The sequence below is a fragment of the Protopterus annectens genome, chromosome 10.part0, assembly GCF_019279795.1.
Source record: "Protopterus annectens isolate FY-2018-M chromosome 10.part0, PAN1.0, whole genome shotgun sequence".
Classification (NCBI taxonomy): Eukaryota; Metazoa; Chordata; order Ceratodontiformes; family Protopteridae; genus Protopterus; species Protopterus annectens.
This window is the reverse complement of record NC_056744.1, coordinates 653,264,582-653,277,326: the sequence shown is the minus strand read 5'-3', so window position 1 is coordinate 653,277,326 and position 12,745 is coordinate 653,264,582. Positions and strand designations below refer to the sequence as shown.

The window sequence follows — 12,745 nt, the reverse complement described above, 5'->3', positions numbered from 1 at the left end:
TTTTGAGTGGCTCATTCTTTTTTCTTTGATCCTTCCTACTATTGTTTTTTGAAATACTACTTGTCTGAACCCTGCTGAGTCTCTTTATTCTGTTTCCTATAAAGGATCTTGAAGTGGAAGGAAAGTTCTTGTTAATTTTTGACAAGGAGGGTTGAAATATCTCAGCCAGCCTCTGAATTGATTTCTCTCTTTCATCAAATCTTTTGAGGATCTCAGCAGGGGAAGGTCCAGATGGAACACCATCAACCCAAGGGAGCATTCAATATCTCAACTTTGACATTTTTTGGTAAATGTTGCAAACATAAGCAAATTTTTTTTCATTACTAGTCCAGGAGCAGCTGTTCTGGATACAGCATCAACAGAGTCATAAGCACACTTTAAAGAGTGTTTGGTTACTTGAGAAACAGAAGTAATTAAAGAATTCAGAGAAGCCTTAATGTCTAATGAGGGAAGGTGGCAGTTAACCTTCTCATATTCTCCAAAGTATCAAGCAAGCATAAATTTAGTCATATAAGCCTGATAATTTGGAATTATGAAATTGAAAGTTGAAGATGAGTATACCTTTTTTCCAAAATCTATCAGAAGCTCTTCCATCCTTGACAGTGGGTATAGGGTTAGCATTCACAACATGGTTGGTCACAAATGGCTTTACCAAAGAAGTAATAGCAGGACCTGATTTTTGGGATCAGCAAAGATATATATTTGTAAATCTGGGAACCTTATATAATCTACAAGACATTTTTAAGTGCAAGAGGTCGACAAAAACACATCATCAAAAGCTGGCAAAACTTGAGAAGCAGCTGCAGACTGAGGCAAATCTAGCTGTAGTAAGTTATACTACTTTTGTTGAGATGCTTGAATTTCATTCTGTTTCCACCAAAACAATGTTTTTTATTCTGGCTCAAGTTCCAAGAAAAGGATAATTATTCAAGAGATAAATCTGAAGAAACAGTTTTCTCAAAATCTGATTTCCCCTCATGTGACATAGGTACTGGAGAAAAATCATCCTGGTCTAATTCACTGGGACTCAGAATCTGAAGAAGAAAATATTTTCCTTTTAGCATTCAGGGAGGGGTCAGAATTCAAAGAATGAAAGGCTTAGAATACCTTGGCCAAACCCAGCCAGTCATCCCAATATATCCTCTGTGGAACAGGAGAAGAAAAATGCCTAACTTCCTAGAAAAACACAATCCCAGGGATGGGGATCTTACCCAGGAATCACGCACTGAAGGGAGGCTTTGCAGTAAAGCATCACCAGTTTCCTCCCCAAGACTAACAAGAGTGATCCTCCCTTGTCTAACAAGGACAACCCAACATCCGCAGAGGATATGCCTAACTCCAGACCCATAGCAGTATCTCAAGCAGCAGTGCCAGTGGGAGACAGAGAAGATTATGAGCAGTCAGAGGCACCTGATTTGGTCACACAGTGATCTAATAACTAACATTATGTTTGACCTCACTAACATGACTCCATCTGAAATTTGGTTGATACAGAACATTCCACACTTAGAAATCACACCATCACAGTACGGCACTCCTTGTTCTGATAGAAAGCATAAATGAGCTGGTGGTACCTCCATACTTTACCACTTCATCATCACCTGCTCCATACTTCAAATGCAAATCTAATATTCTGTACAGAGGCAGTTAATTTTTTTTATGTATTATTTATCACTGTTTCCCCTTTATAATCTCGAAATACTGAAATCTCGAATTTCAGTATCCCGAGACCATAAAGGCAAAACTTCAAAATAGCAAAGTGCATAAGCGCAAATCCAAATATCTCAAATCCACGCTTATGCATTTATGCTACGTTACATGAAGTGTCTGGCTGGGATGGTGTCTGGAATTTAAGGTGAGTGAATGTATGTGTGTGTTTCTGTAAGTTGTATGTGTGGGTTAGGGTAGGGAGGTGGAAGTACGAGTGTGTGTTGGATGTGTTGGTGTTTGTGTATGTGTGATGTGTGTGTGTGTGTGTGTGTGTGTGTGTGTGTGTGTGTGTGTGTGTGTGTGTGTGTGTGTGTGTGTGTGTGTGTGTGTGTGTGAGGGACTGTAGAATGTCTGGAAGTGAGTTTGTTTTTTTTTCTGTTTGTGCGATCTCGGAGTTGGTATATGTAAGTGGGGGGGGGGGTGGGAGTGCAGGGGAGCTTGTGCCCCTATTTACATGTAGTGTAGGGTTGTATAATTTGTGGGGTGTGGATAGAATGGTGTTTGTGTTGTGTGGTATATGGTGTATGTATGTTTCTGATTGTGTGATTCATGCTTTTGGGTTTCGGGATTGTGAGTCATTCGCCTTTATTGTTTCGAGATACTGAAATTCGAGATTTCAGTATTTTGAGATTATAAAGGGGAACCGCATCACTATATCATTCATATGTGTAATCCAGCCATATAGCAACTCCAAAACTGAACAATCACTAGAGAAAAATGCAGACACTGGGCACCATTATTGTACTTATTACACAACTTTGATCCAAACCGGTGAATTCTGTCATAATTCAGCTGCTTATCCTTGCTTACAGATGTGTTCACTAAATTCACCTCACCAATTAGTAATGGCATACAAAGTTAATAAAAATGAAAAAAGGCAAGCACATTTACAAAATTTAATACAACATGAACAGAAAAAAACAAAACACGCAAATCACATTCCACATTTACTTTGCATCAAAAAAATATCACTCATCCTACTAACACAAATACCACTTCTGTTTTTAACAAAGTTTATAGATGCATCATTGCATCTGGTAACTTAAATGCTATGATCCATTCTACCCCCCCCAGCAGTGTTATTATAGGTGGGGAGCTACTTAATAAACAGCTTTGCAAATGTTTTTAAGCCATGGCCCACATAAATCTGCTGAATCATTCAGTGATGTCATCCTATGAATAACATGTGGATGCATCCATAAATTTTAATGCTTGCAGCCTTACGGATACACTGTGGTGTAACCATAAATCCATTACAGGGTTGATAAACTATATAAAGTTTCAGTGTCACAAGATGTTTTTAAATAAAGCAGTACCTGCATAAGGAAGAGAGCTCTAAATTCATCCAGAGCACCCACTTCAGACCAAACACCTATAGTTTACCAATATAATTTCAGAATGACAGGCAAATTTTCAGATTTCATTAGTGCACTGCAGTTATAGGGAGCCAGGAAATACCACTGCTCCTTGCAATCCAAGACAACTGAAGTCCACCGAATAAATTTTTTACATGTCTAACAGCAAAATGAATAGCAACAAAGAGAGAGGTAGAAAGGCAACAGTAACGCAGCAAACAGTACAAGTGCCCAAGTGCAGCCAAGAATACTGAAGCTTAGAGGAGGGAGAAGTAAAGGAGTCTAAAAAAAAAAATAGAACAGTCTGACCTGGATAGGTGATTGGATGACAAACAATAGTCTAAGCAATCTAAATGCACAGCAATGACTTCAAAAAACAGGATTTGTTTTGTCCCTCAGAAAATATCTTTTATAAAATAACATGGCCTGGAGCCTTTTTACTCTGATGCTTGCTTGCCAAGTGAGTGACAAAGGAGATCTGGAGAGGAAGCTAGCTGGTGGGGCATTAAGGGCAAAGAACAAGAGCTGGGAAAGACTTAGACATGAAGCTGATTGACGGCCTGCAGTTTCAATCCTACTTGTCACGGATAGACTTTCTCATCTTAGATCTTGGTGTTACTTAAAACTGAAGCCAACGTTTACAAACCTTCTTTTTTTCTGGATTACTATAACTTAAGCAGAAGTTAAAAGTACAGCATGGTGAAAACGACTTGAGGCAATGACACTTCACACAACTTACCAAGTCTAACACATCGCTACTCATCTTGATGGCAAAGCCTTGAAAGGCAGCATGGAAAATGTGAATAACATCAGTCAAGTAGCCATGCTTTGCTGCTTTAGCCTGTAGTCTACGGATTGTCCTCTGAGTATGTGATTTGTCAGTGTTTGGTTTCAGTACTACTACATACTGACCTGGGAAACGCCAAGCATCCTGCAGACAAAAATCAAAAATAAAACTTAAAAAACAGACAATACCTTTTTAAACAACTATGTAATTCATATTCTGTATCTAGCCATTGATAAGTAAGCCATTCGGCATGACACCATGCTAATTAAGCAGTTAGTTGTAACTGATAGTCTCAGCTTTGAAACACATTCTCAGGAGCCTTATAGAAATATTTTCAGTGCTGTCTGCTTTAATCACATATGTAAAGCTGAACATGAAAACTTGCAGTCCTCCAACTCAATCATCACTCATTCTGACCCAATCTAAAAGGAAGTAAAAATGTCCCTGTTATATATTGATATGTGATGTAGAATCTTTAAAACATCACTCAAACAATGACAGCAATACAGAGATGACATACACTTGCCTGTTCATCATTTTCAGATTGCTAGTGATTTTATACAGTTAGTATGTCAGCAGGCACTCAGGATTAAGACCTGGAGCATCACCTCATCACATATTACATTATTTACAAGCATCATTTCTTAAACACACAGGTCATCTTTAAAAAACATAAATGAGCATATAGTGTTATCTGATGGATTTTACAATTATTTTTGGTCTCTTGCTATTGATCATCCAAGTGTTTCTAAGATCTGAATGAAATATTTTCCATAAGTTACGCAACCACTAAACACGAAAGTAACTCCCTTTGTAGTGTACAGCTGAGTCTAGCAGATGTCATAGAAACCTTCAACAATATTCTTAATGAAGCACAAAACCAAACAGGAACAAATAACCTGGTTCAAATAGGAGCAGATAATGAACAAAATGTTGTGCAAAAATATAATAAAATATGTGCACTTTCCCATGCACTCTGTGTGCTTTATCAGATCCAATAAAACAAAAAAAAAAACACATTTAAATACTCTAAAATCAATGTCTCAAACCACATGACTTTAATATAGGTCTTAAGGGGTATACTCATTTAATCCTCTACCTCTAGTAGCTTGCAGCAACATTATCCATTTAATTTCCACTCACTTTGTACAAGTTTTTGTATCACCTCCCCTTATATTAGTATTATACAACTCAAGGACCAAAACCGTAGATGTATGTGCACTGCCTGCAATAATTACATGTTTACATAATGCATTTCTAGTGTCACTTCTATTAATACAATAGACACGCTCTCTAATGCGATCTTTAAGACAGTGAGTAGTGTTCTCCACATAACAGCACTGACATATCTCACATAACCGCCAAATAAAGGAGATCCTTGGTACAACAATCAGCAAATAAATTAAACATAAACAGACATCTAAAGGCTAAAACCAGCTACAGGGGGGCATCATCCATGTAGCCATGAAGGAGTTAGTGCCTGTGTCTGTCTGTATTTTCAGATCAGATGTTAACTGTCCCCATCCTGAGGAAATACACAGAACCCCCTTGACAGTGACTACATCATTACAGATGCAGGCAAGGGTGTTTCTATTTAGCTTTAATTCCACCTTTGGGCAGTTGATGTGCATACTTGCATCTCCAGAGGAGGGTCTATTGTGCCTTCCCTTTGCATGTGTGTGTTCCTATCCATACACTCAGTGAAGCTTATCACCAATGGCTTGATAGCAGCAAGCACATGTTCCCTGTCTTTGCTGCCTTCCTTCACCCACAAGCCTCATCCCATCAGTAGTGAGTGTATCAGACAGTAACTACTTCTTGTCCCCAGGATAGGTTAGCTGGTACCAGCCAGTTACCTGGCTCCCATGGCGACAGATTGCCTACTCAAACTTGGGTCAAGTGAGCCATAGCCATAGATTTATCCCTCTATGCCATACAACCAAAGTCCAGACTTCACCCAACGTTTTAAAATAAAATACACACACACACACACACACACACACACACACACACACACACACACACACAATTTTTTTTCAGTAAAGCTGAACATTACATAATCCCATAAATGCAACACACAAAAAAGTAATTCTCCTCTTCCACTCAGTGTAGTCCATCCCAACCATGTATCAATCTTCTTGCAAACTCCATCCTGTACTACAACTGCCCAGTTCCCTTAGGATAGACAAACTGTGCAGCCAAGCCATACATGCTCCACTCCACAAGTATGGATTTAAAACAAACCTGCAATACATTCTCAGAATAGCTGACAAGTTTGTTCCCCCTTAACTGCCAACATAAAAATTAAAAAAATATCCTTCCCATCCACCCAGTGCAGTTTACAATCTTTTAGTACCCAAACGCCATACATGAGTTTACATACAAAAACACAGCTGAATGATGCATGTTTTAAATCCAATAGTCTTTCTTCCGGCAACCCATATAACACCATATTTACATTCTACAAACTTATGGCAGGCTTCCTCCTGTGCTATAGACCCTTTACTCTTTGACAGACAACTTTTTACTAATGAAACTGTAATCTTCCTTCCTATTATGTTCGATATGATGTTGAACAAATGACAGGTTCATCATATTTTACCTTTTTGGCCAAAGTATTCGATGCAGCTTCTATAACTGCACCTCTTCTACTACTGTCAATATGGAGTTTTTTTTTAATTCCCTCCTCACTCCTCCTCCCTCCAGTTTCAGTTTGTTTTCCACAGCTTCCACTCTCACCTAATCCCCCACTACTTCCTTGCGTAAATGATGCTCATTGTTATTTAGTGACTTCAGACTTTAATTTGCCAGGATACTACACATTTTCTGAAGAATAGACCAAAAACATGAGTCAAAAATCTGGACAGTTGAAAGGTATGCTACAAGTTACAGTGCACAACTGGCTTTCAAATATCATACATAGCACAGGACAAGAAAAGGGTGTCGTCATATGTTACAGCCCTGATATTTAGTGATATGAATTGCTATAAATGTTTAGTTGCTTATTTAAAGATGTTATACTTTTAAAGAGGTCTAAGTAATGAAGACAATTAGTAAATTTAGGTAAAACAAGGTTATAACTGAAGAAAATAATTAAAGCTCTAAGCCAATATCTGACAAGTAAGTGCTGTACAGTTTGACTGACTCATCCTGGTATAGTCTAAACAATAATAGCTGTGCTATGTGATTACATCTGCATGTAGTTTGATAACATACCACAGCACTTATTTGTGCAATTATAATACAGATACAAGTGAAAACTTTAACTGGGCTAGGGTTGCCACCTTTTCAAATGGCCATAGTGGGACATTTTCGGGACACATCAGATTTTACAGGCCGACACAAACCCACGGTCAGTACAAAGGATAGAACTTTCCTTTTTTGTCTAAATATAAGCTTATTCTTGTAGCAGATTAGTTGCTTATCCTGTTTCTTGTAACATGTAGGTATTTTAGATACAGAAATAACTATTTTATGCAACTATTACATTACATATGGGATCCAATTATGTCCTACAATCTCAGGACATTTGCCATTTTTAATATGTTTGGTCAGGACACAACTGCCCAAAGAGGGACTGTCCCTTACAAAGTGGGACAGGTGGTAACCCTAAACTGGGCATAATTTCATTTCACTGGTAAACTGTTTTATTTGTATTTTACTTCAGTATAATTTTTATTCATTGTTTAATGTTGCCAATTTTGAGAGGGGTTTAGTACTGGATTTGAACTTGATCATGGGAAACTCAAGCAGCACATGACATGTTTGGTTGTGTCTTTCGGCTTTTCCCGGTTAGGGTTCGCCACAGCGGAACTCCGGTCCACTAATGATTGGCAGTTGATTTTTACGTACCGGCTTGCCATGCCTGATGCACAACCTTCAATGAAGGTACACCCATTCACGAATGTCTCCACGCAGTAGACGCTCTAGCTGAGAATCGAACCGGACAGCATCTTACTGTGAGGCGACAATGCTACCGCAGCACCACCACCGCGGTAAGCAGCACATGACATGTAATATTGCTAAATTCATTTCTATAGAACTTAGCAATATTACATGTCATGTGCTGTTTATATTGCTAAATTCATTTCTATAGAACATCTTACATGCTGTATCATGTTAAAATGTCCACACCTTTTTCTCCTTTCTGTCACACTGCTGCATTCTATTAACAGTACAAGCCAGCATTTAATGTGACAAAGTATATTTTTAAACTGCAAACTTTTACAACTAGTAAAGTGTTCCCCACTGGCTATAAACATAAATGGAAATATCTGTATTTGGGCTAAGGGCACAGGTGGACACATTTTATACTACTGCACTAACTCATGCATGGCTGGCTTTAGGTACGAGCAAACCCTGCAGTTGCTGAGGGCCTCCTGGTGTTGGGGGGAGGGGCAACCACAGCAAGTTATGTTATTTTGATATTTTGTAACAAGTTTGTCAAACCAACAAATGCTAATATGGCAATCTTGTGTCATTATAAACCAGGTGGGTAATAATAAGTCCTATTTATATATCTCCTTTAAAATTCAAAGATATATCTGGTTATAGTAACAGTGTTTTGTTGAGTAAAAGACTTCACAATTTATTAAATGAATTATAACTGACATAGTGCCCTGATTTAGTTAAATCCTGCTGGTGGGCATTCTCTCTCTCCAGTGAAACTAACATCATTGCCAGCTTTATACTCCTGCAATACCTGTGATTGCAGTGGGCCCCTGTAATCATCCTTGACTGTGTGGGGGCCTCATAAAAGCTGCTGCTGGTTGGAGAAAAAATATTATTCATTTTCTGATTATGCTCTTCATCAAAAACAGGCTTGTGATCTGACCCTGTTACGATAAAGTTTATAATCAGTGAATGAACAGGAACAAGGTAAGTGCTAGAGATCAGCAGCCCCAGAGTGACCAATCTCAGAGTTTACGTTGGACTTTTGGAAGAGGTGATGCTGATTTTAATAAGAACTGATGCTTCTGATCTTCAGGGATGGTTTCCTCTTTCAGGGAATTGTGCTGAATGGATGCAAGAAAAGTTGAATAGCAACACTGAATTTATTTCCTTAATCACAGTTTCTGTTCAATCCATCACTGGATGAAAAGATTATGTAAAAAATAAAAAAAACCTAAAAATGCATATCAGAACACACAGAAAATTATGGCTTCTTGAAAAAGCTGAAGAATAAGGCAAAATGTGAGAAAAGTAATGTGCATGTTGTGGACAGCCCAAGAAGTCTGTGTGTGTTTGGGTGGGGGGGTTCAGATGGAAATCCTGGAGGATGCTTGTGTATGGGTGGGGTGAGACACTAGGCAATGCTTAGGGCACCATTTATCCTAAGTCCAGCCCTGTACATAAATTTGTTGCAATGTGTCATTGTTGTAGCTAAATTCTAGTAACTGTGAATGTCTCTTTGTGAGATGGGCTAACAGTATGGTTCACAGGCCTCTCAAAATGTAACATCATTCTAGCTGCAGTTTAGTCTATGCATACTACCTCTAAAATTCTGCAAGATGACCTAAAAGGTTGCTTAGGAGGGGTGGGAGTGACAGGGTGATAGTTAGGAAGTGTCCAGGGAGGCCACAACTTGACATTTACCAGGGCCCCCAAAGCTAATTCACACACAAAGCTGAGAACTTCAAAAGAAAGTGATAAGAAGCATTACAACAATTTCATGCTCATAACTGATCCCCTCTGAAACAATGCAATAGTGTGAGACGGAACATGCTTTCATATAGTAAGTAGTCCTCAATGTGCAGCAGAATACATTACCTGAATCTTGACTACCTAAGACTCAAAAAATGGGCCCTGGGTTACTTTATCATCTAATTTTAATACTAGTCAATAAAGCATAAATAAATATCATTTCTGGGAATAGTTTAACAATTGGCTGGATTTCCACTAGAAGTGAATGGACTTGTGTTTGAAAACTGGATGGTGAATTCAATGATCAAGCCACCACTACTTGCCCACATATAAATTCTGGGTCTGAATCTCTTAATTTCCCATTTACATACTGTATGTTCCTTGTGCAAAGAAATACATCTAGTAATCTTAAGGGGCCTACTACACCACTACATCTGCATCTTTACCGTTGCATGGTGATGATGTAAATATAAAAGGAGACAGTGGCACTGGTGCTACACATGATGCTCCTAAACACAACCATTACTCCATTTTGACAGTTCAGGTATGGGAATGTTACACAGATGCATTCCCTTGCTGTCTGTGTAGCATACATTCACTGTATACATATGTTCAATGGATCACTGAGGCCAATCGCATCATCACTGAGGCAATGTTCAAAGCACATCAGTTCTGTTGGGACAGTTTACTGTATTTGCAGATCTGATTTTTGACTCCCAAAGCAAGACATTCCCTAATCTCTTTCATAGTGAGACATTGTGTGATAAAAACTAGAAATGTTAGGATAAGACAGTCTGGAGTAGCTCAAAAAAGCTGGTACAGACTCCTTGATGCAGGAGAAGCTAGTCATCATTTCAACAAAGTACTGACACAGGATCTTTCAAGCGGTGGTTTAAAACAGAAATGTTTTGCATGAAGAACTGAAAAGAGAGCAAAAAAATATGAAAAGGAAAGAGACTTCAAATCTCTGGCAATCTTTCTACATAGAAGCAACCTCAGTTTCTCCGGACAGATCTCTTGACTCTAGAAATGGATTTCTGACTAATCCCAAAATCCGTCATGAACCCCCCCAGTGAGGATCACCCTTGAATAGAGAGACTGCTATCAATTAGATTCTACAGGACAGACCCAAAAAGTATCTGCTCATGCAGGTATCAAAGAAGAACACCTTTTTTCAGCAAAGATCATGTCATTGAAATTAATGTACTGAGCAAGAAACTATGTCTCTCTCACAGCCAGATTACTGTGGGTGAACCTCAGCTAAGTAATCTGCAAAACACTTCAACAGCACACATTATTATGGAACCATATGGTATACTTTAATGCAGATGGTCTCATCCCTGTTTGTCTGCACTACATTAAAGTGCATTACATGGATGTATGCAGCCTAAACAACCATCTGCATCGTGTTTGGTATTCGTTTTATAAGTTAATCTGTCTTAACACCCAATAACTTTCTAGGGTGGCATAAGCCAGGGAACCTTGTTGGCTAGGCTTATGTAGGCCCTTGGGCCGATAGCCTAGTACCTACCTATGAACCTATGTCTGATGCGCTTAAACTGCTTGCTGTTCACAGCATCATGTGTGTGTCATGTGAGACTGCAGACAGTGGGGTAAGGATATTTGACTTTTTCTCCACGTTGTGCAATCTTGGAGTTGTGATATTTAAAGTAACATGGGAGCAGGGGTACAGCGGGCTTAACCTCCAGCAAAAAAGACTTTGTGCTTTTTTTCTAGTTTTAATCACTTCCCAATGTTAGTGTGAGTTTTGATGTTTTGAGTTTGCTGCACTGAATAACCGATGGAGTGACACTTACCTATTCAATACAGATCCTATATTAGCTTATACCTGGACTGAAACTGGAAATGGTTCTCACTTTTAACTGGTTCAACTCTCATTCCAACTACGACAAAACAAGAACTATTACTGGAAACTTTCTTGGGTTGGGAGGGTAGCCTAATGGTTAAGGTACTTGCCTTGCAAGCACAAGATGCAGGGTTTGAGTCTCACAAGGGATAATTGGCTAGGCTTAGTACTAATCTATGAACCTATGTCACATTTTGATTAAGCTCCCTTGTTGGCATTGACAGGAAATTATGGGATGAAGTTTCAAACTTATGCAAAATTCATTAAGCAGTATTAGTTTTTGATCCAAACAAGACAAGTTACAGTCTGCATTCAGTACCTTGTTAACAGCATGACTGTACACATATATATTTATTTTATTAATTTATTTACTTCATCTATTAATAGTGATTGTTCAACTGAACTTAATAGCCCCTTTTCAGTTCAGGCATGTATAAAAAAAAGTAAATGTTTCACTATTATTAACATTTATAGTAGAAAGAAAAAACACATATTAGTAGAAGACATTGTTATATACTAAAAAAACACTATCCCTTAGAGCAGCAAAGTGAAGTTAAATTTGACATATGGTTAAGAAGATGTATGCACTCACACACACACACACACACACACACACACACACACACACACACACACACACACACACACAAGGCTAAAAATAGGCAAATGTGAAAAACTGGTATTTTTGAGAAGACTACAAAAAGTCAGGATAAGATTGGAATAATTGTTAAAAAGATTGTATTCCTCAGGGTGATTAACTATTAATTTATACAATGACCCTCCAATAATATTCCTGACTGGTCAGCGTGCCCGTTGTAAATCAAACTTATACTAATGGAAAATGGTCCGGTCGCCCAGACTTTTTCCATTAGTATGTCTTTTTTTTGTGTGTTGGACAGCAATGGAGAACGGAAGAGCTCCGTTGCTGTTATCTCACTATGTTAAAAAAGAGTTTAATATAGCGAGATATCTTAAAAATAAGCAACTGAGATCTTCCTTTCCCAGTTGCTTTTTTAAAGCTGTCTCGCTATGTTAAACTCTCATTTAACATAGCGAGATAGCTTTAAAAAAAGCAATGGAGAAAGGAAGATCTCCGTTGCTTTTTTTAAAAATATCTCGCTATGTTAAACTCTTTTAACATAGCGAGACACCTTTTAAAAAGCAACAGAGAGCTTTCTTTCTCCGTTGCTTCCACACACAGCTCTGATGTACTGCGTAACCATATGCATGCGCAGTACATCAGAACTGCCGCAGAATACTGGACAGCTGCGGAAGGGCAGCAAGGAGGCATTATACAATGCCATTATTTAAGAAAAGTAAGTATTTTTTTCTTAAATAATGTCATTGTATAATAGCAATAACCCACTTTTGGGTGTGGGTAAT

The 12,745-nt window shown here is 38.4% G+C and overlaps 1 protein-coding gene across 1 annotated transcript in view; it reads right to left on the bottom strand.

Moving 5' to 3' along the window:
- The window catches only part of PCSK9 (proprotein convertase subtilisin/kexin type 9), a 243,288-nt gene that overhangs the window by 221,034 nt on the left and 9,509 nt on the right, over positions 1-12,745 (bottom strand). The window contains exon 2 of the mRNA XM_044085507.1: positions 3,805-3,996. Within this exon, the coding sequence (XP_043941442.1) occupies positions 3,805-3,996 (192 nt within the window). The remainder of the gene's footprint in view (positions 1-3,804; positions 3,997-12,745) is intronic.